Source organism: Salvelinus fontinalis, chromosome 14, assembly GCF_029448725.1.
Source record: "Salvelinus fontinalis isolate EN_2023a chromosome 14, ASM2944872v1, whole genome shotgun sequence".
Lineage (NCBI taxonomy): Eukaryota > Metazoa > Chordata > Actinopteri > Salmoniformes > Salmonidae > Salvelinus > Salvelinus fontinalis.
The window spans coordinates 47472216-47499955 of record NC_074678.1 but is presented as its reverse complement, the minus strand read 5'-3'; the positions used below and the strand labels follow the sequence as shown (position 1 = coordinate 47499955).

General features: G+C 43.8%; 1 protein-coding gene across 1 annotated transcript; it reads right to left on the bottom strand.

Annotated features, from left to right (window-relative positions):
• Nucleotides 1–31: 31 nt before the first annotated feature.
• On the bottom strand, nucleotides 32–27612 carry LOC129811025 (elongation of very long chain fatty acids protein 1-like). Its single transcript, XM_055862125.1, has 9 exons — nucleotides 27553–27612; nucleotides 15185–15295; nucleotides 3003–3106; nucleotides 2675–2865; nucleotides 2197–2277; nucleotides 1947–2003; nucleotides 1744–1849; nucleotides 1174–1310; nucleotides 32–894 (listed from the first exon to the last, which is right to left on the bottom strand). Exons 3-9 carry the CDS (start codon nucleotides 3061–3063, stop codon nucleotides 568–570), a joined length of 960 nt encoding a protein of 319 aa, XP_055718100.1. The 5' UTR covers nucleotides 3064–3106; nucleotides 15185–15295; nucleotides 27553–27612; the 3' UTR covers nucleotides 32–567.
• Between the last annotated feature and the right edge of the window lie 128 nt (nucleotides 27613–27740).

Genomic DNA, 27740 nt, shown 5'->3' with positions numbered 1-27740 from the left:
TTGTCATTAACATTTCCACAGGTAATACCAGTTACTTAAAAAGTAATTTATTGGTATTTAATTTAACATAGATATAGTAACAAAATTCTAAAGCATACCAATTTCATTAGTTGTTTTTGACGGTAAAACTATTTACAAAGGCGTGTTCAAGTTTGATGATAGAAACTGTACAGTGTCATCTGTCCACAGGCGGTCAGAGGGACATGATCGGGTGGCGACAGGTGAGTGGTGGGTGTAGGAGTGTTTGTGCGCACATTTACGTATAGTGTGTAACCTTTCATGGGAACTGTCTTCATTGGCAACATCCGTGAAGATAACATTAGGTCATAATAACATGTCTTCTCTTCATAAATTGTGTTCCATAGTTAGTTTCCCAGTTTAAAGAAAAAAACTGTTAATGTGGGACCCCAACTGAGGAAATCATTGACCACGTCATTTCCCCAGGTTGTTGTGCGGAATAAAACTTAACGATCAGAAAATAAACATAACCAAAACATTCTTTGGAATCCATGGTAGTTTGTGTGGGATCTCATATTCATGCGTCTTGGGTGTTCTTTTCCGAAGATCCTAGGACTTCTTCATCTTGCCTGCATGGGCACTGCCATTTTTGTGGTGACTGGAACTGTTGCTGGTGCCATTGCTGGTACTGTTCTCATGGTATTTGCCATTGGCGACCAAGGTGGTCCCGTTGGCCTTGCCATTGAGGCTGGGCTTGGTATCCTGCTTGGGCAACCTCTTGCCCTTTACGTAAGCCTGGTACCAGAAGTTGGAGAAGAGCACAAAGAAGAAGGTGCCATACATCCAGATGAGGTGGATGAACAGGGGGACCTGGTAGTCACAGCTCTTCATGAAGTAATACTGGGTGGCGTGAAGGGACACCATCACAAACTGAACCTGTTGGATAGAGTTGGTGGAATGATGAGGAACGTTACATATGTGGGGATGGATGTTCTGAAGTGGCACAGTGCTTGCACTGATGAACAATGGTATTTACCTCTTTAGTATTCTGCATCTACAACAGTCCCCCAATTTTTTTTGTAAAAATAACCTTTTAGAGAAACAACTAAAAACTAAATGGCCATGAAGACCTGGCAATAGCAAACTACTGATAAGTACAAATCCATACTGGAAATGACAAAGCCCTATACATCCATTCAAACTAACAAAACATACCAACTGGATGGCGGTCATGTACTTCTTCCACCAGAGGAACTTCTGGAATTGTGGTCCAGCCGCAGACAGGCCATAGTAGGAGTACATGATGATGTGGACGATGGAATTCACCATGGCATGGAAAGAGCCCATTCCCCCTGGGGTAAAACACACAGAACACTTCAAACCAACCCTGCCCACATTCCACTGGATCCTCCAACAAAATACCTGTCTACTAAGAGTTTCTTTAAATTCATGAATGAATGGGTGATGAGCAGTGTGTGGTCTGTATTAAGAGCTAATACATGACAGTCGTTTATGTTGTTTCAGGATTCCTTCTGGGTTAAGCATGTAATCACGGGTAACACAAACGCAATTTTTAGAAGGCATGAACTTTTGGACTACTACACTTTAATTGAAAAAGGCTCAATTTCCTCCAATAGTTTGTCGACTTCAAGTGGAATTGTCTTCCCACCATTTCACACACCCAGTATTACAATACAATAACATGACGATAAATGTTTTCTTTTTTTAAATGTCAAAAGTTGAACTAGTATTCCAGTTGACTGGTAGAAGTCAGTGTGGACTGACCGGGAGCAAAGCTGACGCCCCACCACCAGGTCCAGGGCATGAAGGAGTGGTGGAAGACGTGCAGGAAGGTGATCTGGCCATGTTTCTTCCTCAGAACGAAGAACACCTGACCCAAAGAGAGGAACGTCAGATACAGCGATGATCACCTCAATGTGAACAGAGGGAGAGACTCCAAATCGAAGGGAAATAATCGGAAGTCTTACCGTGTCCAAGAGCTCAATGAATTTGGAGAACAAGAATAACCAGGCCACTCGAACCATCTAGTGAGGGGAACAGAACATGAAAAGGTGAGAATTTGGACAAAACAGCCTAGTCTAAAGATAGTATCGATACAATGGATCAGTAGGAATATTGTAAGAATGTTGACCTTGTCATGCATACTTTCTTTCAAAGAAGATGCATCTCATGACCCTCACGGGGAACCCATGTGTGAAGCGAAGATTCAACACTTACTCTAAGGCCTTGGGGGCTGTCTGAGTAATCAATTGCGTCACATCTCCATGTGTATGTTGTGGCCCAGCCAGACATCAAGAACTAAGAACACAAGAGGACAAAATCAGTTTAGACATACTGTAGCTACCGGTAGTCAAACTAGATTGGTAGATTGGAAAGAACCCATACTGTTATTGACACAAGCAAGTGTATATTGACTATATGGAAGTATATCGGTCACCTTTATGTAAATCTCAAATCGTATTTACCTCTTTGCATCCTGCCTATCTAGGCAATAGTAATTTAGCTAGTGTTCTAATTATCCAACACAATCTGGCCAAGGAGGCGAATGACCCATTTAGACAGAGCTGCCACATACCAAACACCCAATATACTGCCAGGGAAAGATTAGCTCCAAGTAATGTTGCGATGCCTCTCAAAAGAACCAATCAAGAACCTGATCTTGGAGAGACAAGAGCTTTGCTTCACAGTGTCTCACCTCATAGACAATAAAGGTTGACATCGCCACCATGGTAAAGTTGTAGGCGATCATGGCCTCCTTGAGCTGGAAGGGCTTGCGGTTGGCCATGAAGCGAGGCCCAGCGACCAGCACGAAGAAGATGTAGGTCAGCAAGATGACCGTCATGTTCACCGGACTCTGCATGAGTGGGTAGCCCCACAATCGCGGGTCTGAAAAACAGAACATTCTCAGAGTTGTGAAAAACATACTACAAAACAGGTCTATGAGCAATATGTCAGTTACCGCATTCAAAGTACACAAAGCAGAGGTATAGTCAGGTAATTAACTATGTCAAAAAATACCTCACCTGTTCCCTTCAAGAGGAACTCGTAGACCTCCATGGCTCTAGCACCAATGTCCTGAAGCATTTTGACTAGCTTCCTTCCCCCTGTGGTATCACTACCCAATCACCTGTGGAAAAGCAAATAGATAAGTCATTGTGTTATTTTAATAATAGCTACTACACTCAGCAAATACGTTATACTGTATATAGAGGTAAGTGTAATATGCTACTGCAATACCCTTATGTATTGACTTACAGTGCATTCCAAAAGTATTCAGACTCCTTGACCTTTTCCACATTTTGTTATGTTACAGCCTTATTCTAAAATATATTAAATAAATAAAAATGTCCTCATCAATCTACACACAATACCCCATAATGACAGGTTTTTAGACATTTTTGCAAATGTATTAAAATTAAAAATCAGAAATAACTTATTTACATAAGTTCAGTCCCTTTGCTATGAGACTCGAAATTGAGCTCAGGTGCATCCTGTTTCCATTGATCATCCTTGAGATGTGTTTCCAACTTGATTGGAGACCACCTGTGGTCTATTATATTGATTGGACATGATTTAGAAAGGCACACACCAGTTTATATAATGACCCACAGTTGACAGTGCATGTATGAGCAAAAACCAAGCCATGAGGTCGAAGGAGCTCCGAGACAGGATTGTATCGAGGCACAGATCTGGGGAAGGGTACCAACACATTTTTACAGCATTGAAGGTCCGCAAGAACACAGTGGCCTCTATTATTCTTAAATGGAAGAAGTTTGGAACCACCAAGACTCTTCCTAGAGGTGGCCGCCTGGCCAAACTGAGCAATCGGGGGAGAAGGGCCTTGGTCAGGGAGGTGACCAGGAACCCAATGGTCAATCTGATAGAGCTACGGAGTTCCTCTGTGGAGATGGGAGAACATTCCAGAAGGACAACCATCTCTGCAGCACTCCACCAATCAGGCTTTTATGGTAGAGTGGCCAGACCGAAGCCACTCCTCAGTAAAAGGGATATGACAGCCCGCTTGGAGTTTGCCAAAAGGCATCTGAAGGACTCTCAGACCATGAGAAACAAGATTCTCTGCTCTGATGAAACCAAGATTGAACTCTTTGGCCTGAATGCCAAGCGTCACGTCTGGTGGAAACCTGGTACAATCCCTACAGTGAAGCATGGTGGTGGCAGCATCATGCTGTGGGGATGTTTTTCAGCAGCAGGGACTGGGAGACTAGTCAGGATCGAGGGAAAGATGAACAGAGCAAATTACAGAGAAATCCTTGATGAAAACCTGCTCCAGAGTGCTCAGGACCTCAGACTAGGGCAGTGACCAACAGGACAGTGACCCTAAGCACACAGCCAAGACAACACAGGAGTGGCTTCGGGACAAGTTTCTGAATGTCCTTGAGTGGCCCAGCCAGAGCCCAGACTTAAACCCGATCGAACATCTCTGGAGAAACCTGAAAATAACTGTGCAGCGACATCTACCAAACTACAAGTATTTTAATCAAACCTGACAGACGTTTTGGGGAGTAACAAGGGTTGATGGTTTTGGGGAAATACAAAAATATTCATTTGATGCAGGCAGCCCTGATATGTTTAATACCATAAATGATGTTTGGGTAATGACACTGTAATGACATTGTGAAGTCAGTAAATTAAGGTATTGCAATTGCATAGCATATACAGTGCATTTGGAAAGTTTTCAGACCCCTTGACTTTTTACAGCCTTATTCTAAAATGGAAGAAATAGTTTTATTCGTCTCAACAATAAGCCATAATGACAAAACAAAAGCAGTTGCCATGGCATTACTATGGCATCACTTTACAGCTGGTATTTTATTTGGTTTCATGACATGAGAGAATTAGAAAGGAAATGTGTGCGCTGCAGTTGACAGTCCTTGTTCAGCAGCAGAGTGCTCTGCTTATGAACAAGTATCACTGACCCAAACGGGTTGTCGTCAATGACCCAGCATTCCACACTCTGCCCCTCGCATCCCAGCATGCCTTGCCCCTGTCCCTGCCCCTCGGCAGACATGGCCTGACAGTAGAGGGGAGGGGCTACAGGAGACAGACGAGTATCTCCATCCCACAGCACAGAGGCAGCCCTCGCCTCAGTTTGGGACTGCCAAGTACAGGCACCAGGCCAAAACACAGAACAACGGCAAAACACAAACTCTCCCTCTCTGCTCTCCCCAAATGACCCCGGCCGTGAGAGAGAGAGAGAAGGCAAAGGCAACAATCTTTGATGTTTAAATTTGTTCTAGACCGGTCTCAAGAGATCAAGGTGCAGACATAACTACACTGACTGAAGAAGGGAAATCAAACAGGCTTATTTGAAGACATGTTTTCTCTGGAAACGAACAGCATAACACAGGTGTGATGGTTTTACCTCAGGTTTATAAGGACAAGTCGATTGAACTAAGTGACCCGCAACTTTTATCCTCTACCAAACTACAAGTATTTTAATCAAACAAACAGTAACCATCTGATATTTGGATGACAATGAAATATGTAGATAAAGGGGAAAAAGTAAAACTGTAAACATTTGTGTTAATCATTTATTTTGTTGAAAACAAGGAATGTTTTTTTCAAACATGAAGAGGTGTGTGTGTGTGTGTGTGTGTGTGTGTGTGTGTGTGTGTGTGTGTGTGTGTGTGTGTGTGTGTGTGTGTGTGTGTGTGTGTGTGTGTGTGTGTGTGTGTGTGTGTGTGTGTGTGTGTGTGTGTGTGTGTGTGTGTGTGTGTGTGAATATTGCTGACTTTCATACAGAGTTTCATGTCTCACAGTTTTGACAAGCAGGTCTGAACCAATCATAGACATCGATGTTTCACAAGTTTAGACAGCACAGTATCTAGTGAGTACAGTACAGTACAGAAGGGTAAAGAAAAGTAGAGTATATTCAGTACAGTAAAGTGGACTTTAGTTCAGTACTGTAGAGTATGGTTCAGTGCAGTAGAGTAGAGTAAAGTACAGCACAGTAGGGTAGAGCAGAGTTTCCAAACTGTTTCAATTGGGGCCCCCCTTCCAGCATTGGGGAAGATCCCGTTTTCACATTTTGTCATGTGGTGCAAAGAAATTTTAGCAGTTTTTACGCTAATTGTCTTGCAATTCTTTACATTTTGTCATGTCAGAGACCTGGCCGGGTGGTGCCAGAATAACGACCTATCCCTCAACGTAACCAAGACTAAGGAGATGATTGTGGACTACAGGAAAAGGTGGACCGAGCACGCCCCCATTCTCATCGACGGGGCTGTAGTGGAGCAGGTTGAGAGCTTCAAGTTCCTTGGTGTCCACATCACCAACAAACTAGAATGGTCCAAACACACCAAGACAGTCGTAAAGAGGGCACGACAAAGCCTATTCCCCCTCAGGAAACTAAAAAGATTTGGCATGGGTCCTGAGATCCTCAAAAGGTTGCATCACTGCCTGGTACGGCAATTGCTCGGCCTCTGACCGCAAGGCACTACAGAGGGTAGTGCGTATGGCCCAGTACATCACTGGGGAAAAGCTGCCTGCCATCCAGGGCCTCTATACCAGGCGGTGTCAGAGGAAGGCCCTAAAAAGTTTCAAAGACCCCAGCCACCCCAGCCACCCCAGTCACAGACTGTTCTCTCTACTATCGCATGGCAAGCGGTACCGGAGTGCCAAGTCTAGGACAGGAAGGCTTCTCAGCAGTTTTTACTCCCAAGCCATAAGACCCCTGAACAGGTAACCAATGCTTACCCGGACTATTTACATTATGTGCCCCCCAACCCCTCTTTTTACGCTGCTGCTACTCTCTGTTTATCATATATGCATAGTCACTTCAACTATACATTCATGTACATACTACCTCAATTGGGCTGACCAACCAGTGCTCCCGCACATTGGCTAACCGGGCTATCTGCATTGTGTCCCACCACCCACCACCCGCCAACCCCTCTTTTACGCTACTGCTACTCTCTGTTCACCATATATGCATAGTCACTTTAACCATATCTACATGTACATACTACCTCAATCAGCCTGACTAACCGGTGTCTGTATGTAGCCTCGCTACTTTTATAGCCTTGCTACTGTATATAGCCTGTCTTTTTACTGTTGTTTTATTTCTTTACCTACCTATTGTTCATCTAATACCTTTTTTGCACTATTGGTTAGAGCCTGTAAGTAAGCATTTCACTGTAAGAGCTACACCTGTTGTATTCGGGGCACGTGACAAATAAACTTTGATTTGATTTGATGTCTAATGTGTATACGTGTAACATTTGAGCGACTCAAAAACAAAATATCTATGGGGGGGGGGGGGAACTAAATAAAAAACGTTAGCTAACATTGGAAAGTTGATCTGGATATTTCTGACAAGTTATAAATAGCTCTTTAAGGTATGCAATGACTGACATGACAAGAGGAAAACTACCCAATTTAGAAATTGCACCTTGTACCATTATACTATTACAACTTTAAAGACAGTTTAAAGCCGGACTGAATTCCTTTAAAAATATATTAATAATTTTTCGGGTGGGACCCCCTGCGCCACCCCTGCTGACTGTATACTTAATTAAACTCTACTGTACAGTACTCTAATGTACTGTACTCTACTATACTGAATTAAACTGCACTTTACTCTAATATACTGTACTCTACTTTGCTCTACTGTACTGTACTCTACTGAATAAACTGTGCTGTACTGTGCTGTCCAAACTTGTGAAACATAGACGACTTTTCATTGTCATTTAGCTTACTGGGTACATTGTTACAATGGGGACGATTGTCAGATTGTGACAAGCAACCCTGACATCAATGCTAATTAAGATGCTAGTTACCACATGGCATGACCTAGGAACTCACAAATAAGCTTGAAATGTAGCTCTCCCTTTCCACCTTTCAATAAAAGTAGTTGTTTATGGATACTCCCATCGTACAACTATTTATGAAAGAAATAACAAGCATATGAATATATACTTTCACCCATGAGAAATACAAATATTGTTCTCACCTCAATGTTTTGGGATCCTGACCTTAACTGGCCACATGGATGACCTCTGCTATAGAGGACACATTATTATCTTGGAAATTATGACACAGGCCCCCAACAGCTGGGATGTGTGGGTGCGGTCCCATCTCACGACACTACGGAGCAATAGGGATCCATTGTTCAGTGCAACCTACACTGCGCTCTCCCTGCACTTGGAGTACAGTCTAGTCCACCCTAAAAACAACACCATTAAAGGTAATGATACACTACGTCTACTAGAATGTGCAGTGCGAGAGTTTGAGGCCAAATGAGAGGGATATCAGGACCAAACAAAAGACAGCATCGCAGGGAGTATAGAAAAAGTGTCTTACCATACAGCAAAAAATGCATATTACAGAATCGTCATGGAATGAATCAAACAGTAATGTCTGAGCATACAGAGAGCAGTATAGAAAACATTGTCAAAGTGTACACCGATGAATCATAGGGACCCTACAAAAATACAACAATAGTGCACGTGGAAGGTCTTCTCGCTCAGCTCCCATCCGCTGGTATGCTCACGGAAAGCCCTTTCAATAAACCAAACACTAGCCTGGAGGTCTTTAATGCAGCAAGAATGTCAAACAACACTGGGGGGGCAACTTAAGGTAAGTGCTTTGTTGAGGGTGGCAAACACACAAACGTTTTTTTTTTTTTTGCGTGTACATGTCAACGGTTACCAGTTCATGCACTTCCACACCGTTTGAAACTTTGCCCGACACGATTCAGATTTATTCAAGCGGTGTATATGACGACCTGTGACCTACTTGAATTGAACCTATGACAAACAAAAGTTTGTCAACACTAGCTTAAGGGAACTAGTTTACGTATGCACTATTCTGAAAGGTGTTGAATAGCAAGCCATTCCCGTTAATCTGTTTCAGCATCTGTACTCTATCATGAGGAAAATACAGTGTCTTGTTCTTTTCCTTTTGACAGTGATAACCCACTGGGGAAAAACTGGTTGAATCAACGTTGTTTACACGGCGTTTCAACAACAAAATAAATCCACGTGATGACATTGAATCAACACGGAAAACCGATTGGATTTCAAAAAAGTCATTGGCGTAAGGGAATTGTCTTTTTTTCAACCAACTTTTGACCTAAATCCAATGACATGGTGACATTTGTTTATTTCAGGTTGAATTCAAGTTAGTTGACAAGTCAACCAAATGTAAATCAAAACTAGACATTGAACTGGCATCTGTGCCCAGTGGGAACGAACTTGAATTCAGCAGCCAGCCATTTTCAGACCAACAGAGCTTTCTATAAAAGGTATGGACTGTAATCATCTGAACTGCAAACAAACCTGTATGCAAAGGTAACTGGCATTAGGTTATCTGCACTGTACATCTCTTGAACCCTGGTAAAGGTGAGGAGTACCAGTAACTGTAGACACAAGGCATAGCAAATGGACACAGTGAAGAGGCAAAGGAATGCCCCGTTTGCGAGATCCAATCTAGTGGCCAATGGCATCTGCACATTTTGTTCACCTGGATACCTTCAAGGACACAGATTAAAACGGCACGGCAGGGGATATCAGGTTAAACTCCTATTGTCTTGATTCCGTGTGTGATCATGACAGCATTCCTGAGCAATGTGAGTGGAAATCTGACACGTAGGCCTCTAAATGTTAATGCACATTATGGATACACCGCCTGGAAATGTCAAGGAAAAGCCAGCAACTAAAGTAGAGGTTATCATTTACGCAACCACATTTTATTATGAGTTTCAGGCAGACAAGCGGAGCGTCATAGTGAGATAGGGCAAAGTTCACAGTATGCAGGTCTACAGTGCATCGGCAGGCCTCGGAGCTTCCTGGCTGTTGAATGAATGCGCACGTGTCGGTGTGATTGTCGTTTCCATTCCGATTCATATCAGAGACCAACCATTTCAGGAAGCTCTTACACGAATAGCTGTGGAGAACGAGGCGAGTCGGCATGAGCAACATATCTGTGGTGCCGGCACACATCGCAGTGCCTCTAACTCATCTACCGTCTGTCTTGTTCTGAGGAGAAACACGTTCATATTAAGTAATCACGTGAACATTCTGACAACTGTTGGAAATCTATTGTAATAATCTATTGTTCCTTAAATCTCTGGACAGACTTGTGAGTTGTTAAAAATCTCACTGAATAGTTGGATCTAGCTGAATGGAATTTACTGCCAGAGATCTGAGGACGGTGCACAGAGTAGCAGTTTGTATTGAGAGGCTTTCTAATAAGGATGTAACATTCTTCGCTGCGCATCGGTCCCCGATTCGAAATGTTTACGGTACAAGTGAATCGCCGGGTTCACTCAATTCTTTTGCTCATATTACATTCTTTCTACCTTCTGAAAATGCCTCTCGTCTTCTGTGACAACTGATGAATCCTCTCTGTCAATATCGAACTGAATGTAACTGACAGTCATTAATCTACGAGTAATATTTCATGCCGAACAACCCCAGGCAATATCAGTAGCCTAGTCAAATTGCGCACTGGGCACAAACTGATAGAATCCATGTTGTTTCAACGTAATTTGCCAAAGTATTGTGATGTGGAATCTAAGTGGAAAATACAATGTTTTTTTATTTTTAAGTAATCAACGTAAACTGCTGTTTTGAGGGTGGAATTTCAACCGCAGGATTATTTCAACTGGAGAGTTGATCTATCTACAGCTATTCATTTGGTCTCCCATCCAGGGTTTAAACTGAACCCAGTTTTGAGATGACCAATATGCTATCATGAGAATGATTGAGAGAGCTCTTAATAACTAAATAGATTCACTGTTGCTAGTAGAGTCACTCCAAAAGGTAGGTTTAACAGAGAAAATGAAATGTAACCATACTTTTGTAAGTATATCATCAATGATACTATTTAGGATTATACAGCTTTTGTTTCAATTGAACCCAGGATTCAACTGAAAATAGACAATACATATAGGCCTAGGGTTTCAAGCTTTGGATGATTTCAAATGTAATCTTCAAGCTAATCATTAATATGTTTGATTCATGTCTCCATCTCATCTACAAATCAAAGTTAAAAAATACGACTAAAATCAAACCAAACATGCATTTTACTTAAATTTTGAGTCCTATACTTCAACTTTGATTCTTGGTTGACATATCAATTATTAATTTGTAGACAAACTGGAATTAAAGCCAGACTAAGTCAGTGGCACAAAACATATGTCCTTCTCAAATGTTGATATTTGGTTGTGCTGACAACCAACCACAATTCAATATCACTTTTGCAGTACAATAAATAGCCTATTAACTTAACAAATTATATGGTGGATTCACGTCTCCAACTAAACCAAAAATAAAAGTTCAAGAGTAGGATTAGGATTAAGTCAGTGGCTCAGATTAAACTATCCAAGCATTAGATATCCTTTAAATGTTGATATTTGGTTGCACTGTCAACCAAACACAATTACTTTTGTAATAGACTGAATAGCTTAAAGGTAAGGGTATCTTACTAAGTAATGTCACAGAATGAATCAACTTAAAATGAGTAACATATCCATGGCCACATTTTGAGGTTAGCCTACAGTAACTATGAACGTCTTCCTATGTAATCATAGAAAGCGTGCATGTTCAAGATAGCATGCAAAGGTCGCAGGTCGGTGGAGATCTTCACAATTGCTTTAATATTGATCACTTGCACTATGCTGCCATCCAGGTCATTTGTTTCTGCTATTTGATGAAGTACAGTGATATCACATTAAGTTGTTGTAGAAATACAAAATATCTGACATTGTATTCCCATTTAAACTTTGTTGTGTTTTTAAATGGTTGAAAGAGTGGCGATAACACATTTAGATGAACACTAAACCAATAATCAGACATTGTTTTTACAATGGAATTTGTCTGTGCTTTTAGATGGTTGAAAACATAGCGATAACACATCAGGAATTCAATTTGACTGGGTGAATAAAGGTTGAAATCTCATTGATCAACGTCCCAACCAAATATTACCCAGATTTCCACGTTGAAATGATGTGGTGTTCGCAGTAGACGGCTTCGGGCGCTGACAAATGCGAGGCAGGCGGCCTGTTCCTTATCTTGCACAACCGCGTGACGCCCTCAGCATTCAAATGCTAAAATGGCTTGGGCGATATTAGGCTTTACTAGTTGAGTGACAACCTATGTCATTTGCTAGGTTATTGTTATCTGTGTGCTGTTGAAAATGGTGTTTTACTGGAATGAAAGTGAGCTACCAGAGACACAACTCTCATATACAGTCTATTCAGGGCATTCAGAAGGCATTAACCACAACCCTTTACTTTTCCCACATTTTGTTGTGTTACAACGTGGGATTAAAATCTATTCAATTGTCAGCGATCTACACAAAAAACTCTGTTATGTCATAGTGGAAGAAAATGCCTAACATTTGTAAGAAAAAGGGAAAAAAATGAATATATCTTGTTTAGATAAGTATTCAACCACCGGAGTCAATACATGTTAGAAACACCTTTTGCATCGATTACAGCTGTGAGTCTTTCTGGGTAAATTGGTTGTTGATCATTGCTAGACAGTCAATTGTCACGATCGTCGTAAGGATTGGAAGGTGCAGCGTGGTAGGCGTACATTTAATTTAATTTAAATGCACACCGAACAAAATACTGAACGAACCGTGACGCTACTGGTGTGCACACAGGCAACTAACTGTAGACAAGATCCCACAACACACAATGAGCAAATGGCTGCCTAAATATGATCCCCAATCAGAGACAACGATAAACAGCTGTCTCTGATTGGAAACCATATCAGGCCAACTTAAACCATTAATCCCCTAGATGACCCATCCTAGTCACTATCACGCCCCAACCAACAGAGAATAAACAGCTCTCTATGGTCAGGGCGTGACATCAATTTAAAGTCTTGCCATAGATTTTTAAGGCGATTTAAAGGAAAACTCCACCCAAAAAAATATATTTGGGCATTTGTTTAATTTGCCCATTGTTGACCTAGCCCAAAATGTATTGCTTGTCAGCAATCAAGTTTCCAGATATGTAACTTTCAAAATACAGAAATCATCCCTGTATGATGCATTTTGCATCATACGATTTCTAAGAACAGTATTCCGCTTTGACATTATGGGGTATTGTGGGTAGGCCAGTGACAAAAAAAATCACATAATCCGTTTTAAATTAATGTTGTAACACAACTAAATGCGGAAAAATTCAGGGGTTTGAATGGTTTCTGAAGGCACTGTACCTGCTGAATGAATTTGATTTAGATTGTTCAGATTCACCATCAGCAATACTTTTGGTTTTGCTTTAAACAATCAGTGCATATGTTCGTTTTTAGATACACAGGGTGAAGTTTATAATTTCATAACAAGGACAGCAATCACGTTTGCGAGAAGCACTGCATGGCCAAAGCAAGAGGAGAAGAGAAAATCACTCTTTGATTTTGAGATTGGGGTGAAATCCAAAGTTGTGCTTATACATTCACTGGCTATGTCATAGCTAATTTATAAATTATAAATATTGATACATTACTAGCTCAAACACGTCATCTGCAAAAATTACAAGTTAATTCGTGGGTGATGGTTAGGCTTGGGGGATATATACTGTTTATACCGTATAGCGAGGTATTTCGAAGTACAGACAGCAGGATTAACTATAAATAAAGTATAACTATAAGAAAACGAAGATGTGTCAAATATATTATATTCAGCTCAGGACTCCAGCTATGCATTTGGTTTGCTAACACACACACACACACACACACACACACACACACACACACACACACACACACACACACACACACACACACACACACACACACACACACACACACACACACACAGACACACAGACAGAGACAGAGAGAGAAGTCAGCTCAGACAGATCCAGCTCATGAGCTCCATCAGCAGCAGATTTGAATTTAGAATGGAAAATGAATGCGTTTATGCACATCGAATCGTATCGCAGCAGTCGAGCCGAGATAACTGGGACGCTGATCGCATTTGTTTGATTCATTATAAAACAATTCTGTGGGATAACAGTAGTCCTTCAGTTATAATCTGACAGCGTCATCACTTCAATCTGGCCATCTCTACCGAATGCCTCAAGAGGTACCAATCACATGAGCTCACTACAAAACGCCCGAGCTTTGAAACGCCACTTAAGACTCCCCACTGACAATGTAACAAAGCGCTCTGAATGTTGCTGTAAAGACTTCCAGGAGAATTTCCTCAATGTGCTGTGACTGCTAAGTCAGCAATAGTTGTTTTGTTGTGACTGCTAGGTCAGCAATAGTCATTGTAATGGCGCTTGTAATGACGTTTAGGCTACTGATGTTTCCATCTTGCTGACCGTGCGTCTTAGTGGTTGGGGTATTCATTTTTATTTTGTTTAAAAATAATCTTATACCGGGTTCCAACACCAATGCTTTCTGTTTCATAGCTGCAACAAAGGCACTCCACGAATACAATTTATTGAATACTTGTTTGTTTTTTAATTTTCATAAATCCACATAAGAGGTGGAGTGAAAACAGCATGCCCACCTATGGTAATCAAATGACCATCCAACAGATTCGATCACCTTAACCAGAGGGTCACAAAGTCCATGTGCTACACTACCTCAATTCCATGAAGGAAACACCACTTAGGCCTAGCTAACCAGCTAACCTTACTGTAAACAAAAAGACAAATTTAGCCAATTGATTTACCCATTTTTTTGGTATTTAGAGACTGCCTGCTCCAGAATGGATGGAGGAGATACTTCCACCAAGCTATCAACCTCGACGTATCATGTGATGATGAGCCATCTCGAAACCTTGGCCAGACGCTATTCTCAGTGACTTCACTATTGACATTGAAAACCCAGAGGAGAGGCAGAGGAGAGGGGAAAAAGACATCCACGGGGAGAGGGAGTCAAGGAGGAGCCCATTAGAACAAACACACAGTGCAGCATCTGTTTAACAGGAGTGTCTGCAGGGCTGCTAAACCTACTGTACACACACACCGGGTTTTCTACCTCTGCACACACACACACACACACACAACGTCCAAACAATGTCTGTGTGTTTACCCCAGCCTGTTAAGACACAGAACAGAGCTATTCCCTGAGGTGATACAAGACCTAAAACCAACTTAGGGACACAAACCCGACCGGTAAAAACCATTGGCTCAACAAGTGGGCCAAAATTTGACAAAGGGAAAGAGGGGTTAGGGTTAGTTTCCTGGGTACTCCATCTTGTGTTAAGTGGGTGGACTTACCTCGTCGTTGCTGTGGTAAACTTCCTGTTCTCCTCAGAGTGGGCTAATGGATGCCAGTGTGGACGCCAAGTCCTGTTCACCGCAGAGGACAGCTTGCTAGCTCTCCCTGTCCTGATGGAGAGAAGGGCCAGGACAGCAGTCGAGGGAGAGATATGGAGAGAGAGGGAGGGACAAAGAGAAAGAGAGGAGGGAGAGGGAGTGAGTTAGAGAGAGAGCAAACTGACAAAGTGTGACTGGTACTGCTGCCCTCCAAGTCCCCACCCTCCCTGACTCATAAACACAGTGGATGAATAACTAGTTCAGAAAAAGAGAGCAAGGCATAAAGAGAGGGAGCGCAAGGGAGGGAGAGAGAGAGGGAGGGAGGGAGCAGTGTATATGTGTCAGTGAGATTGCAAGCCAGGCAAGTAAGAAAGTAAAAGCAAGAGGGAGCTGGCCTTCTATTTCAACCGGAGGTGTGAAAAATAGTAAAAAAGGTGCCCTGGTCTGGCTGGAGTTGCCCCATCCCCCTCCTCTCTCCCCCCATTCCTCTCACAGAGGTAAACACAGCAGAAGATGGTATCCTCCTGCGGCTGGTTTCTCTCCCAGGGGGCGGGCTGATAATATCATTCTCAGGCACAGCAGCAGAGAAATCACTGGCGACTCTGTTATCATGAAGGGGGCCATTGTTGCGCCGCTAGCATCTCTGTCCCCCAGCCAACACAAAGGAAGCGAAGCTAACATCCATTTCACCCTCCATCTGGACTGGAAGTCCAAGTCTTTACTCAAATAAACATGTACAACCCCACAAGGACACCTACAAAACAATCATGAGATTTCTAAATGGAATTGAATTTTTTTATTTCTCATCAAACAACATGGAGCACTTCCCCTAGTCTAGAGACTGTGACATTCAGAACACGTAAGAGAAAGAGACCAGTTGCTGGATGCAATAAAACATGTAATTTTCCTGTTTACTCAAGGCTGGTTGTTGAATCTAATAACATAGACGCAGCCATTACGGTTCCTACTACATGACGACAGTGACTCCCTGACTAATACTACAGTATGTTGTAAGTGGTGCTTGCTCTAACTCGTGTGAAATCACTTAGTCTGATCTCCACCACCTCGCCCCAGATTTAAAAGGAGGAACAGATGTTCAGATAATCTTTAACGCTGAATAGTTATGACATAGCTATGACGCTCACTCACTTTCCCTCTAGAAGAAACATGTGCGACACAGACACGAACACACACACGTCTTGGTTTACCAGTCCTGGGCCACACAGAACAGTTAGGTCGGAGTCGGACACACTACACCCTTTCGTTTTAAATTGACCCTTTCCTGCCTTTATTCACCCAGTCAAATTGAATTCCGGATGTGTTATCACTATGTTTTCAACCTTCTAAAAGCACAGTCAAATTCCATTGTAAAAACAAGGTTGGGAAGTTATGAATATTTTTCATCATTTCATAATTAATAAAGGTTATTAAAAAATATATCTATTTCAGATTTTGGTGATGTACATAACGTGTAATATTAGGATGCAAACTAAAAATTGAATTCATTTCAACTCTATATCTGACATGGTACAGCCATGTGCATCAGGTCTATACTTTTGTTTCAAAGTAGATTTGTTTCAGACTACCAAGAATGTGTGACCTTGATTTAACCCACTGCAGTATAAGGTTATTAAGTAGCCTACTAATTTCGCCCTACTTTCAGCAAGCTCTTAAATTCTTTGTGATCTACAACAGTTGGCAAACTAGCCATCACTAATTAAGGGTGAATCTACTCTAACAAGGTACTTAGCCATGACTAAGACCTTCAAGTGAGCATCCCAAATGGCACCCCATACATATTCCCATCAACTGTTAATAGTTGTGCAGATGCACTTTAATGGCCTCTTAGTTTCTCTGTAAGCCAAGGCCGTGTTACCGTATTGCTCGGTCCCACAGGACGGAGTAGAGATGAGGGAAACAGAGGGTTAGAGGGAACTCTCTCCCTCCTCCCTCCCCTGCTCTTATCCAGAGGAAGCAAGGTTAAGTGCCTTGCTCATCAGCAGATTTTTTGACCTAGTCGCTCAGGGACTTGAACCAGCAACCTTTCGGTTACTGGCCCAACGCTCTTAACCTCCAGGCTACCTGCTGCCCTCAGATTTTTTTTTTTTTACCACAATGCTATATGACTGTCAGCATAAACTGCGACACTAACCCATCTCGGCATGTAGCCTAGTGTTGGGCCAGAAACCGAAAGGTCACTAGTTTGAATCTCTGAGCTGACAAGGTGAAAAATCTGTTGATGTACCATTGAGCAAGGCACTTAAGCCTAATTGCTACCTAACTGTTGATAATGGCAGACCCTGGCCATCTCTCTTAGAGAGAGTAGCATATGCAAAAAAAACATATTTCCAATACACGCTTGTACATGTGTGAAATAGGACCAATATAAGCACTCAACAAATTATTCATCTGTGCCCTGCTGACCTGGTGTGTGACAGAGTGTGTTCTAATACTTACAAAACAAGTAAGCATGTGTCTCTGAGACTTCTCTCTGTACCCTAGACTGTGCTGTACCAGGGCCTTCGCTACTCTCACATTCCACTGAATGGAATGAGGGCCCAGAAGTGTTTTGGGGTAAATTTCCCCTTTAAAAATGGTTTTCCAATCATATATAAGAAAGAAATCTCAATGAGCATTACACACATATGCACACAGCATTATGAACCAGGAGTAATCAAAGAGTGACCCAAGACTATAGCCTACTGTACATTCTGGCAACAAAAACCCTCCCAATCTTTGCAATATGGCTGGACTCTCAATGACTGACATGTTTATGCCACCGCCGCTAGTGTTTTTGTCTGCGAGGAAGCCTGGGGAAGGGGTGGCCGAGGTAAGCGGCACCGTAGTAGTACAGCCCCTACCTGCAGGAGCAGACCAGACAGAGCATGCACACTCTACGCTGGTCTCATTCTGTCATCGTCCCCCCCCCCCCCCCTTGTTGCTCCCTCACTGAGTACTCAGGTTTCTGGAACTTTCCACAGAAACACAAGGTCACTGCACGTTCAGGGGCAGGCTGAACGCATGTGAATGTGTTCCTATGCATATGAAACCTGGCTGTAAGACATTCACTACCCTCTAAAGGTGTGGTTGGGGAGGGTGGATAGTTTGAGTCAGAGGTGTCCACCCTTCAGAGGGATGTGAGGTGAAAGTGCTCCACCCTATACCGAAACACAAAAATCAATGAAACTTTTCTGAAATTAAGATCATGCTACTGAAATTCTAATATAGCCATTCCAGAACATTGGTCAATGATCAGTCTTGAAATAGCTAAGATATACCAGATATGTACCCAATTGTGTAGGTTGTTCTTTAAGTCCCATGCCGTGGCGGTCTTCTGCATGCCCGGCCACACAAGGTTTGAGACATCTATCTCCACTTCCCTTCTGATCAGTAGCAAGGGATCTCAGCACTTCTAATTGGATTGATGTTCTATTTATATTCTATTTGTGATATGTTTACTGTATTTGTGTATGAACTGTACTATGAGAGAGCTCCAACAAAAATGCCAATGAATGTATTACTTTTAATACCTGCAAATGGCAAAGACTCAACTTGATCTTGAAAAAAGGAAGTAGTTACTAGAGGTTTCCTTAATTCCTCGCATCCTCTCTCCTCAAGATACCTCATCTTGGACTTTCTTCACCAATGCATTTTGAGAAGGGGGGGAGAGAGAATGCAAGGTAAGTTGCTTTCAAAATGTCAGCCCAGTTGATAGACATTGTTCAGTCTGTTTTCAGTTAGCAGTGAGATCCTAAGCCAAAATTAAGCTGTGCCTCCCTGCAACACGGTCATTGAGATCAAACGAAGCAGGTAAAAAGTAATATCCTGAAGGTAGACTTGACCTATTAGTGTAGAGCAGGTCTGGCAGACAGCGTACTGTGTGATTATGTAAGACTATGTATATATTGAATGAAATGACACCATCCATGATGGATGTGAGGAATGCCTTGCCTCTGGTATGAAAATAACTTCCACAATCTGATGTGTCCAAATCAAAATAATTAATCCATTCATTCACTCATTCATCATTCATCTCATTCACTCATTCATTCATCACTCATCTAATGGGGCGGCAGGGTAGCCTAGTGGTTGGAGCGTTGGGCCAGTAACCAAACAGTTGCAAGTTTGAATTCCCGAGCTGACAAGGTACAAATCTGTCGTTCTGCCCCTGAATAAGGCAGTTACCCCACTGTTCCTAGGCCGTCATTGAAAATAAGAATTTGTTCTTAACTGACTTGCTTAGTTAAATAAAAATGTTTTTTAAAAATCAACGCTCATGGTGAACCTGGGATGGTGTATATGCTCGGGGAAACATACTGATGTTCGATCCAGGTGCAGTTCTCTCTCGGTTGTCAGAGGTGATTAAAAGGGAAAGTTTGTCTGCAAAAGTCTTATGAAAGAAATGATTGTGTAGTGCCTTCTAACTACTCACTGTGTTTAGACAAATTAAGCATTTGCATTTCTGCCATCATGTGGCTCACGAGGCTCCTCTTCAGGACACAAGCAAATGTCTGCTTAACCTAATGGGAAAGTAGAGCACATAGCCAACTCTTATGAGTAACAAGTTAAGCCATTGTCCTCTCTGTATTCCTGGATGACTGGGGGGAAATGAAACCAGGAGAAAGCCAGCCCATTGCTTAGTGGCCAGTCAAACAATGAGCAAGGGGCATAAAATGATGACCCAAAGCATTTTATTCAGTCCAGTCTGGGTCGTCCTTCCCTTGAGAAGCTGTAGAGGACCGGTTTCCCGGACATACTGTACATTAACCCCAGTCCTGAACTAATATGCATGCTCAATGGAAAATCTCAGTTGAAATAGATGTTATTTCAGGCTTATTCTGTGACCGGGAAACTGTCTGAAAATGTTGACACATCTGACGCAATCGCTTCGCGCAATTAACATTTTAGCCTGGAGACAAGGCTATCCTTTAGGCAGCAGCCATTGACACTTGACACTGATTGGGGGATAGCAACATTCAAACTAACTGTGTAAACCAGGGGTGGGAAACATATTGTCACACCGTGATCTGTTTCAGTTGTCTTTGTGCTTCTCTCCTCCCCCCACCAGGTGTTTCCCACCTCCCCTCATTATCCCCTGTGTATTTGTACCTGTGTTGTCTGTTGCCAGTTCATTTTGTTCGTCAAGCCTACCAGCATCTTTCCCCTTGCTCCTGCCTTTTCTATAGTCCCTGTTTTCCAGTTGTTGACCTCTGCCTGCCCTGACCCTAAGACTGCCTGCTGTTCTGTACCTTTTGGACTCTGATCTGGATTACTGACCTCTGCTTGACCTGACATTTTGCCTGCCCCCTGTTCTAGTAATACACTTTTGTTACTTCGACTGTCTGCATCTGGGTCTTCCCTGAAATGTGATAGTATGAACTGGCCATGACCGACCCAACAGACTCAGACCAGCTCCACAATGCTGTCTCCCAGCAAGGAGCCATTAATGGACGACACGAGGAGTTACTGCAATGTCTTATGGAGGGACTCTAAACCCTGGCAGAACTCCATAACCAGGCGTTCAAGAATTTGCTGGAGTAATTCCACGGATTCATCACTAGGCAGCGGGTCACACCCGTAATGCTTGCAGCCCGGGTGCTGCCCATGGATCTTGACTCCCTCATAGCCTTGACCATCCGGGTTGATGGGTGAAATCTAGAATGTGGGAGGGAGAGGGAATCTATGCCCTGTCGCCCTCGATTCCCACCTTGCCTCCGAAGAATCCTGGAGACCCCCGAAGTCTACATGTCCGAGTGAACCCGACGTCACCCAAGTTCTCTCGGGAATCACCGAGGGCTGCAGACTCGCCCCCTTCGGAGTCCAGGCACCTGGGCGAGGCTAGATCGACCCCGGCTGAGTGCTTACGCCGACTCCACACTCAGAGCTGTCTATGTTGTGGAGCCAAGGAGCATATCGTAGCTACCTGTCCATAAAAAAACCAGGCTCATCAAGAAGGGGCGATTACTCTGGTGGGCCTTATGGAGAACTTTCCCTCTCCCCTTACTCGCACCCCTTTCCATGCCATCCTGCTGTAGGGGATCCAGTCAAAATCTCTCCGGGTACTCATCGACTCTGGGGCCGATGAGAATTTTTGGGATGCTGCCCTGGTGTCCAAGCTGGGCATCCCCACTCAGCCCCTCTCCATTCCCATGGACGTTACAGTGCTGGATGGGTGCTCTATAGGCCGGGTCACTCACAATACCACTCCCATCAACCTACGAGTGTCAGGGAACCACAGCGAGGCAATCCAATTTATGCTGATGAAGTCTCCTCGGGTTCCCGTGGTATTGGGATTCTCTTGGCTCCAGCAACACAATCCCATCATTTTTATTTGTTGAATTTTTTTTTGTGAACCTTTATTTTCTTTAACTAGACAAGTCAGCTAAGAACAAATTATTATTTACAATGACGGCCTACTCCGGCCAAACCCCAACGATGCTGGGCCAGTTTTGCGCAGCCCTATGGGACTCCCAATCACGGCCGGATGTGATATAACCTGGACTCGAACCAGGTACCATAGTGACGCCTCTTGCACTGAGATGCAGTGCCTTAGACCGCTGCGTCACTCAGACTGGAATGCTGGTGCCTTTAATGGGCTGGAGCCCGTTCTGCCATGCCCACTGTCTGAAGTCAGCGCAGCCTGCCCCGAGATTTCTTTCTGTGGACTCGGAAGTTGACCCGGACCTCTCCGCCATTCCCGCAGAGTACCAGCATCTCCGGAAGGTGTTCAGTAAGGCCAGGGCCACTTCGCTTCCACTGCACCGACCCTATGACTGCGGGATTGACCTTCTCCCAGGCACCACTCCACCCCGGGGACAACTGTACTCTCTGTCGGGGTACGGATACCAGGGCTATGGCGTCTCTCCCGAGTTGATACGTTTGACATGTCGTGTGTGTCTCTTAGAACAGGGCACCCCTCAAGGGGGTAATATCTGGCGTCTCTGAAGCATGGAGTACCATGTACCGGGCTGCAACACGATGTCAATTAACAGGATAATGGCGGACGGAAGACAGGGTGGTGCGGCAGGTGCCGCTTCTCATATGAATGCTGTTATTTTATCTAAACCATCAGGTGTACGCCGACCCCAGCTAAGTAACTCATGCAAAGAGGTAAAGCGCAATTATGTGTTTTATCTCCAGTACTTTGCCATGATTGTCAGTTATGTAGCTGCTCTACTGATAATCTCAGTGCGTCCTTGCTGGGATGACACAATCAGTCTACTACCGGAGAATACCAACACCAAACACATTGGTTCACCGTTCCACGGGAGCGGACAGTACACAGCATACCATAATGTTCTGAATAATGACCAAGTCTACCTCGCTCCCTATTCCACTGAACCGCTTAGGCGTAACAAACACAAGTCCAACATTTATCAGAAACTTTTAAACTACCTGTTCACTACCCTCCTACTCTCCGGGGATGTGCAACTCAATCCTGGGCCCAACATCACCGAGCCAGCGATATTCAGAGTGGAAAGCAGTGGATGGCCTCGACCACTGATCGTCGCCACTGTGGAAGTGGGTGAGTGCTATGGTCCCATGGAGTTCTCTCGACTCACCCGGCTCCAGGATAGATTTTGACTCTTCAAACATACCCAAGTCACTATATGCAATCCCTGACTCTGCTTCTGGTACGCAAGCTGTTTTATTTAGTTCCCCGCATCCAGTGCAGGCGGGAGGGAACATTCGTAGTGTCATTCCAAAAAGTGATCAAATTCAACATCTACTCACAGACTCCAACCTTGACTTCCTCTGCCTCTCAGAGACATGGCTCTGAGAAACATGGCTCATCACAAAATTGTCCAAGTTCAACTTTTCCCCCGATGCCTTGGATGGATGAAATCATACCTTGAAGGCAGAACTCAGTGTGTTAGAGTGAGCAATGAGCTGTCGCCCACTCTTAGCTATGATGTGGGCGTGCCCCAAGGGTCAATACTGGGGCCCCTCCTGTTCAGCCTGTACATTAATGATCTGCATTCTGTCTGTACTGCACCACATATCACACTTTCACAAAATGCATGAAGAGATTTATTTATTTTACCAGGTAAGTTGACTGAGAACACGTTCTCATTTGCAGCAACGACCTGGGGAATAGTTACAGGGGAGAGGAGGGGGATGAATGAGCCAATTGTAAACTGGGGATTATTAGGTGACCATGATGGTTTGAGGGACAGATTGGGAATTTAGAGAGGACACCGGGGTTAACACCCCTACTCTTACGATAAGTGCCATGGGATCTTTAAGGACCTCAGAGAGTCAGGACACCCGTTTAACGTCCCATCCGAAAGACTGCACCCTACACAGGGCAGTGTCCCCAATCACTGCCCTGGGGCATTGGGATATTTTTTAGACCAGAGGAAAGAGTGCCTCCTACTGGCCCTCCAACACCACTTCCAGCAGCATCTGGTCTCCCATCCAGGGACTGACCAGGACCAACCCTGCTTAGCTTCAGAAGCAAGCCAGCAGTGGTATAGAGGGTGGTATGCTGCTGGCTGCTACATGGCTAAAGGTCAATCAGATTTGTGAACATAATCCCTAGCTGTGTATTGTAGTCCGTGTTGTCTGTAGCTTGTGAGGTGTGGAAACACTTTGTTGCTTTTATGAATTTTGTCTTGCTGCTTTTTGTTCTATGTTGCTCTGTCTGTATGCTACGTCTTGCTTGTCCTATGTTGCTCTGTCTGTATGCTATGTCTTGCTTATCCTATGTTGCTCTGTGTGTGCTCACTGCTCAATGATTGTCTATATTGTAATTGTTTTTAATAACCTGCCCAGGGACTGCGGTTGAAAATTAGCCGGCTGTCTAAAACCGGCACTTTTACTGAAACGTTGATTAATGTGCACTGTCCCTGTAAAAATAAAATAAACACAAACTCAAACATTGAGGACTCCCTAGCTGCAGGGTTCATCCGTCCTTCTGCCTCCCCCGCTGGCACAGGGTTATTCTTTTTGGAGAAGAAGGACAAAACCATGTGCCGGAGCATTGACTACCGGGGCCTCAATGACATCACGGTGAAGAACCGCTACCCGCTACCACTAATCTCCTCGGTCTTCGAGCAGCTCCAGTGGGCCACAGATTTCTCCAAGCTGTGGGTCGAATACGCCAGCAACACCCTTGCTCTGCCACGGGTCTCTCTCCCTTTGAGTGTTCCCTGGGCTATCACCCCCCGCTCTTCCCTGAGGAATACCTTCAGCCCAGATGTTTGTCCGCAGCTGTCGTCGTACCTGGAAGAGAGCCCGGTCGGCCCTTACGGCCACCTCCATGTATCGGCGACAAGCGGACCACCACCGGACTCTGGTTCCCCAGTATGTCTCACAGCCCTTTGTCTCCTGTTTCCAGGCCCACCCCTCTCCCCGTCTCGTCGACGGCCAACCGGCGTACTCGGTGAGACGTCTTGAAGGTTCGACCTTTGGGAAGGGGATTCCAGTACCTGGTTGACTGAGAGGAGTATGGCCCGGAGGAGAGGTGCTCGGTCCCAGCTAGCGACATCCTTGTCCCAGGCCTCATCGCTGATTTCCAACACCGGCACCCCGGTCAACCAGGTACGCGCCCAGGTAGGACGCCAGGTGGCGCCCTTAGAGGGGTGTGGAGGGGGGGGGGGGTTCTGTCACACCCTGATCTGTTTCACCTGTGCTTGTCTCTTTGTGCTTGTCTCCACCCCTCATCTGGTGTCTCCCATCTCCCCTCATTATCCCCTGTGTATTTATACCTGTGTTCTCTCTTTGTCTATTGTCAGTTTGTTTTGTTCGTCAAGCCTACCAGCGTTTTTCTCCTTGCTCCTGTCTTTTCTATAGTTCCTGTTTTCCCGGTTTTGACCATTCTGCCTGACCTGACCCTGAGGCTGCCTGCCGTTCTGTGCCTTTTGGACTCTGATCTGGATTACTGACCTCTGCCTGCCCTTGACCTGTCATTTTGCCTGCCCCCTGCTCTAGTAATACACTTTTGTTACTTCGACTGTCTGCATCTGGGTCTTCCCTGAAACATGATACATACGGCCTGTGGGCCAGATTCGGCTGTGAGTCCACTCAATCCGTCTCGCGAGCCTACTCAATCGGGCCCAGGTAAGGTTTGAGTCAACTTTTTTTTTTTTTTATCTAATGTCTCTGCCCAAAATGTTGGGACAAATGTTCCACTGTCCAATAAATCCATACTTTTGTTGTTGTGAACAGCATCACTCAAACATTGATTTATGGCACAGTGGAAAAATGCATTGCAGTCAATTGCAAGTGATGGCTCGGCACAATGTGACAACCAATTGTCTCTGTAATGAAGCAAAATATATATTTTTTAAATGTGGTTTGGGGGGGGATCAACTACTAGCACAGAGTAGGCCAGATTCAGTGGCTATTTTAGCATGGTGGGGCAAACAATTAGATATTTTTTTATGCATGCCAGCAAAGCCACTACACTACACAATATGGTGACAAACAGTGCCCCAAACTGTTAAGGCCTACATAAAGCTGTCCCAACAGCAGTCCCAACACCTTACCACTGCTACACCTGTCTGTCAGCGGAGCCTTTTCTGGCAGTGATCAGTTCATTCAGCCTCATTAACTGCCTTTTAAAAAAACATAACTGATATGGCTGACTTGCTTAAACAAATGTGATTTATACTGAGAATTGAGATGTACAAACTATGGCACAAGGAGACAACGAGCGGATAAGAGGCAATCCGAGTTTTGATTAAGACATTAATGAGTGAGCTAGGACGGATGTAATAGTTCAGCACTTTTGAAATGTACAGCGACAGAATTAGGAACATGGGCTGTTCTTACAGTATTCTCCCTGCACACCAAGTCAGAACCGTAGGATAAATAAAGGGGGCATATAAGCAGACAATGAAAGCTCTTGCAATTTATGGTGCTTTCAAGACAACTCGGAACTCTGGAAAAAAAACAAGGTAGAATCATGATGACGTCAGTGATCTTCAGGTCGGAGCTTTAGAAAGTGGCTTGAGTTCCTGACTTGCAATACAGAGTTGGATGACCTTTCAAAATGTATTTTCCCAGTCGGAGCTCGTTTTTTCCGAGTTCCCAGTTGCCTTGAACTGAAGTCAGATTTCCCAGTCCTTAGTTTCCAGTTGTTTGAGCGCGGCAGAAGTCATGCTGAATTGACAGCATGGCCAATGTTGAATGTTTATCATTTTAAGCTTTGAAAAGAGACCCTTAAACCCAGACTTGGACCATACACCCACTCCACTGAATAGCAGGCTAGTGATTGCTTTGCAACGCTTGCAGTTAGCCACTGATTCCTTCCAAACCACTCATTTGCGATTTGAGATTTCCAACTTGTGTAATGTTTATGTCAAATGGCCGATGAGCACCGATAAGGTTTAACTATAATTTCTCTTCATTATTTCTCTTCATATGACAAGGATTAAAAAGGATTTGCCAGTAGATTGTTGACTTGATTCATGATGATGTCTGCTAGCTTGCTAGCTAAGATTTTGAAAGTATGATGTTGACCAATCAAAGCTACTGTAGATATAACGTGATTTGACGTCATTTTATCTGTGGCCAATGACCTTGAGCCTTCTTGGTTGGGCACTTCTAATGTAACTCTATGGCAGCACCCAAGGGGAATTTTTGAGTTGTACCCTTAGATTTGGAGGTGACGTTGTGTCCCCAAGAGTGACAGAACACTGAGCCAATCACGGCACAACTAGTACGTTACCAACCCCTACGCTCCATATTTTCTGCTGGCTGCCCACCACCACAGAAGCACTGAGCTAGGCTGAAACACCTACATTTTGGAGCAGCTTTATTAACTCAATTTTATTTTTGTAATTTTTTTTTACATTGTTTGCAAACTGATATGTGACACGTGGTAATGCCAAAATAACATGCAAAACGGGCAACTCCCATCCCCCCAAAAAATGGTCGCCACTGGCCAGATGTAAAAATGACACAATGGCATTGTGATTGCACATTTGATGGCCCACACACTTCCTGTTCATGTAGTAACGGTAGTGGCACGCGCATGATCTTGATTACAAATCTGACTGTAATTTGTAGGAATTAGGAATAGCATATTCACATAGCATGTACATAAAAAAAACGTGTTACTTCAGACTTGTACAAGTTTATCAAGTCAAGTGGTTTTGAAATCCCCTACCATGACTAATCATATGTATGCATGCAAGTATAATAGGCAACTGTTGCCACATTGTGACAGCCTAGCCAACAGTATACTTTAGATCACCTGCAGCCACATACCTACAGGTTACCTGTTTTACAATAGTTATACTAGAAATACTTTTGATTCAAAATTCAAGTGGAATATAAAACAGCAAGTATCTAATAATCTGTCAAATAAAAATATTACCCACCTGGAAAAAAGTGGTGGAGAGCGTGAGAAGCTTGAAGAGGGAACCGTTAAGTGTGTCGTGTTTCAAGTGAAATGCTTGTCCCTCCCTCCGTTTTTGATCCCTTTGATGGAGCAGGAAAGGGTGGGTGGTCAAAGGAAAAGGTGGAGTCGTTTCTCACCAGAACTAGACCGGTGAGAGCGTTTCTTAAA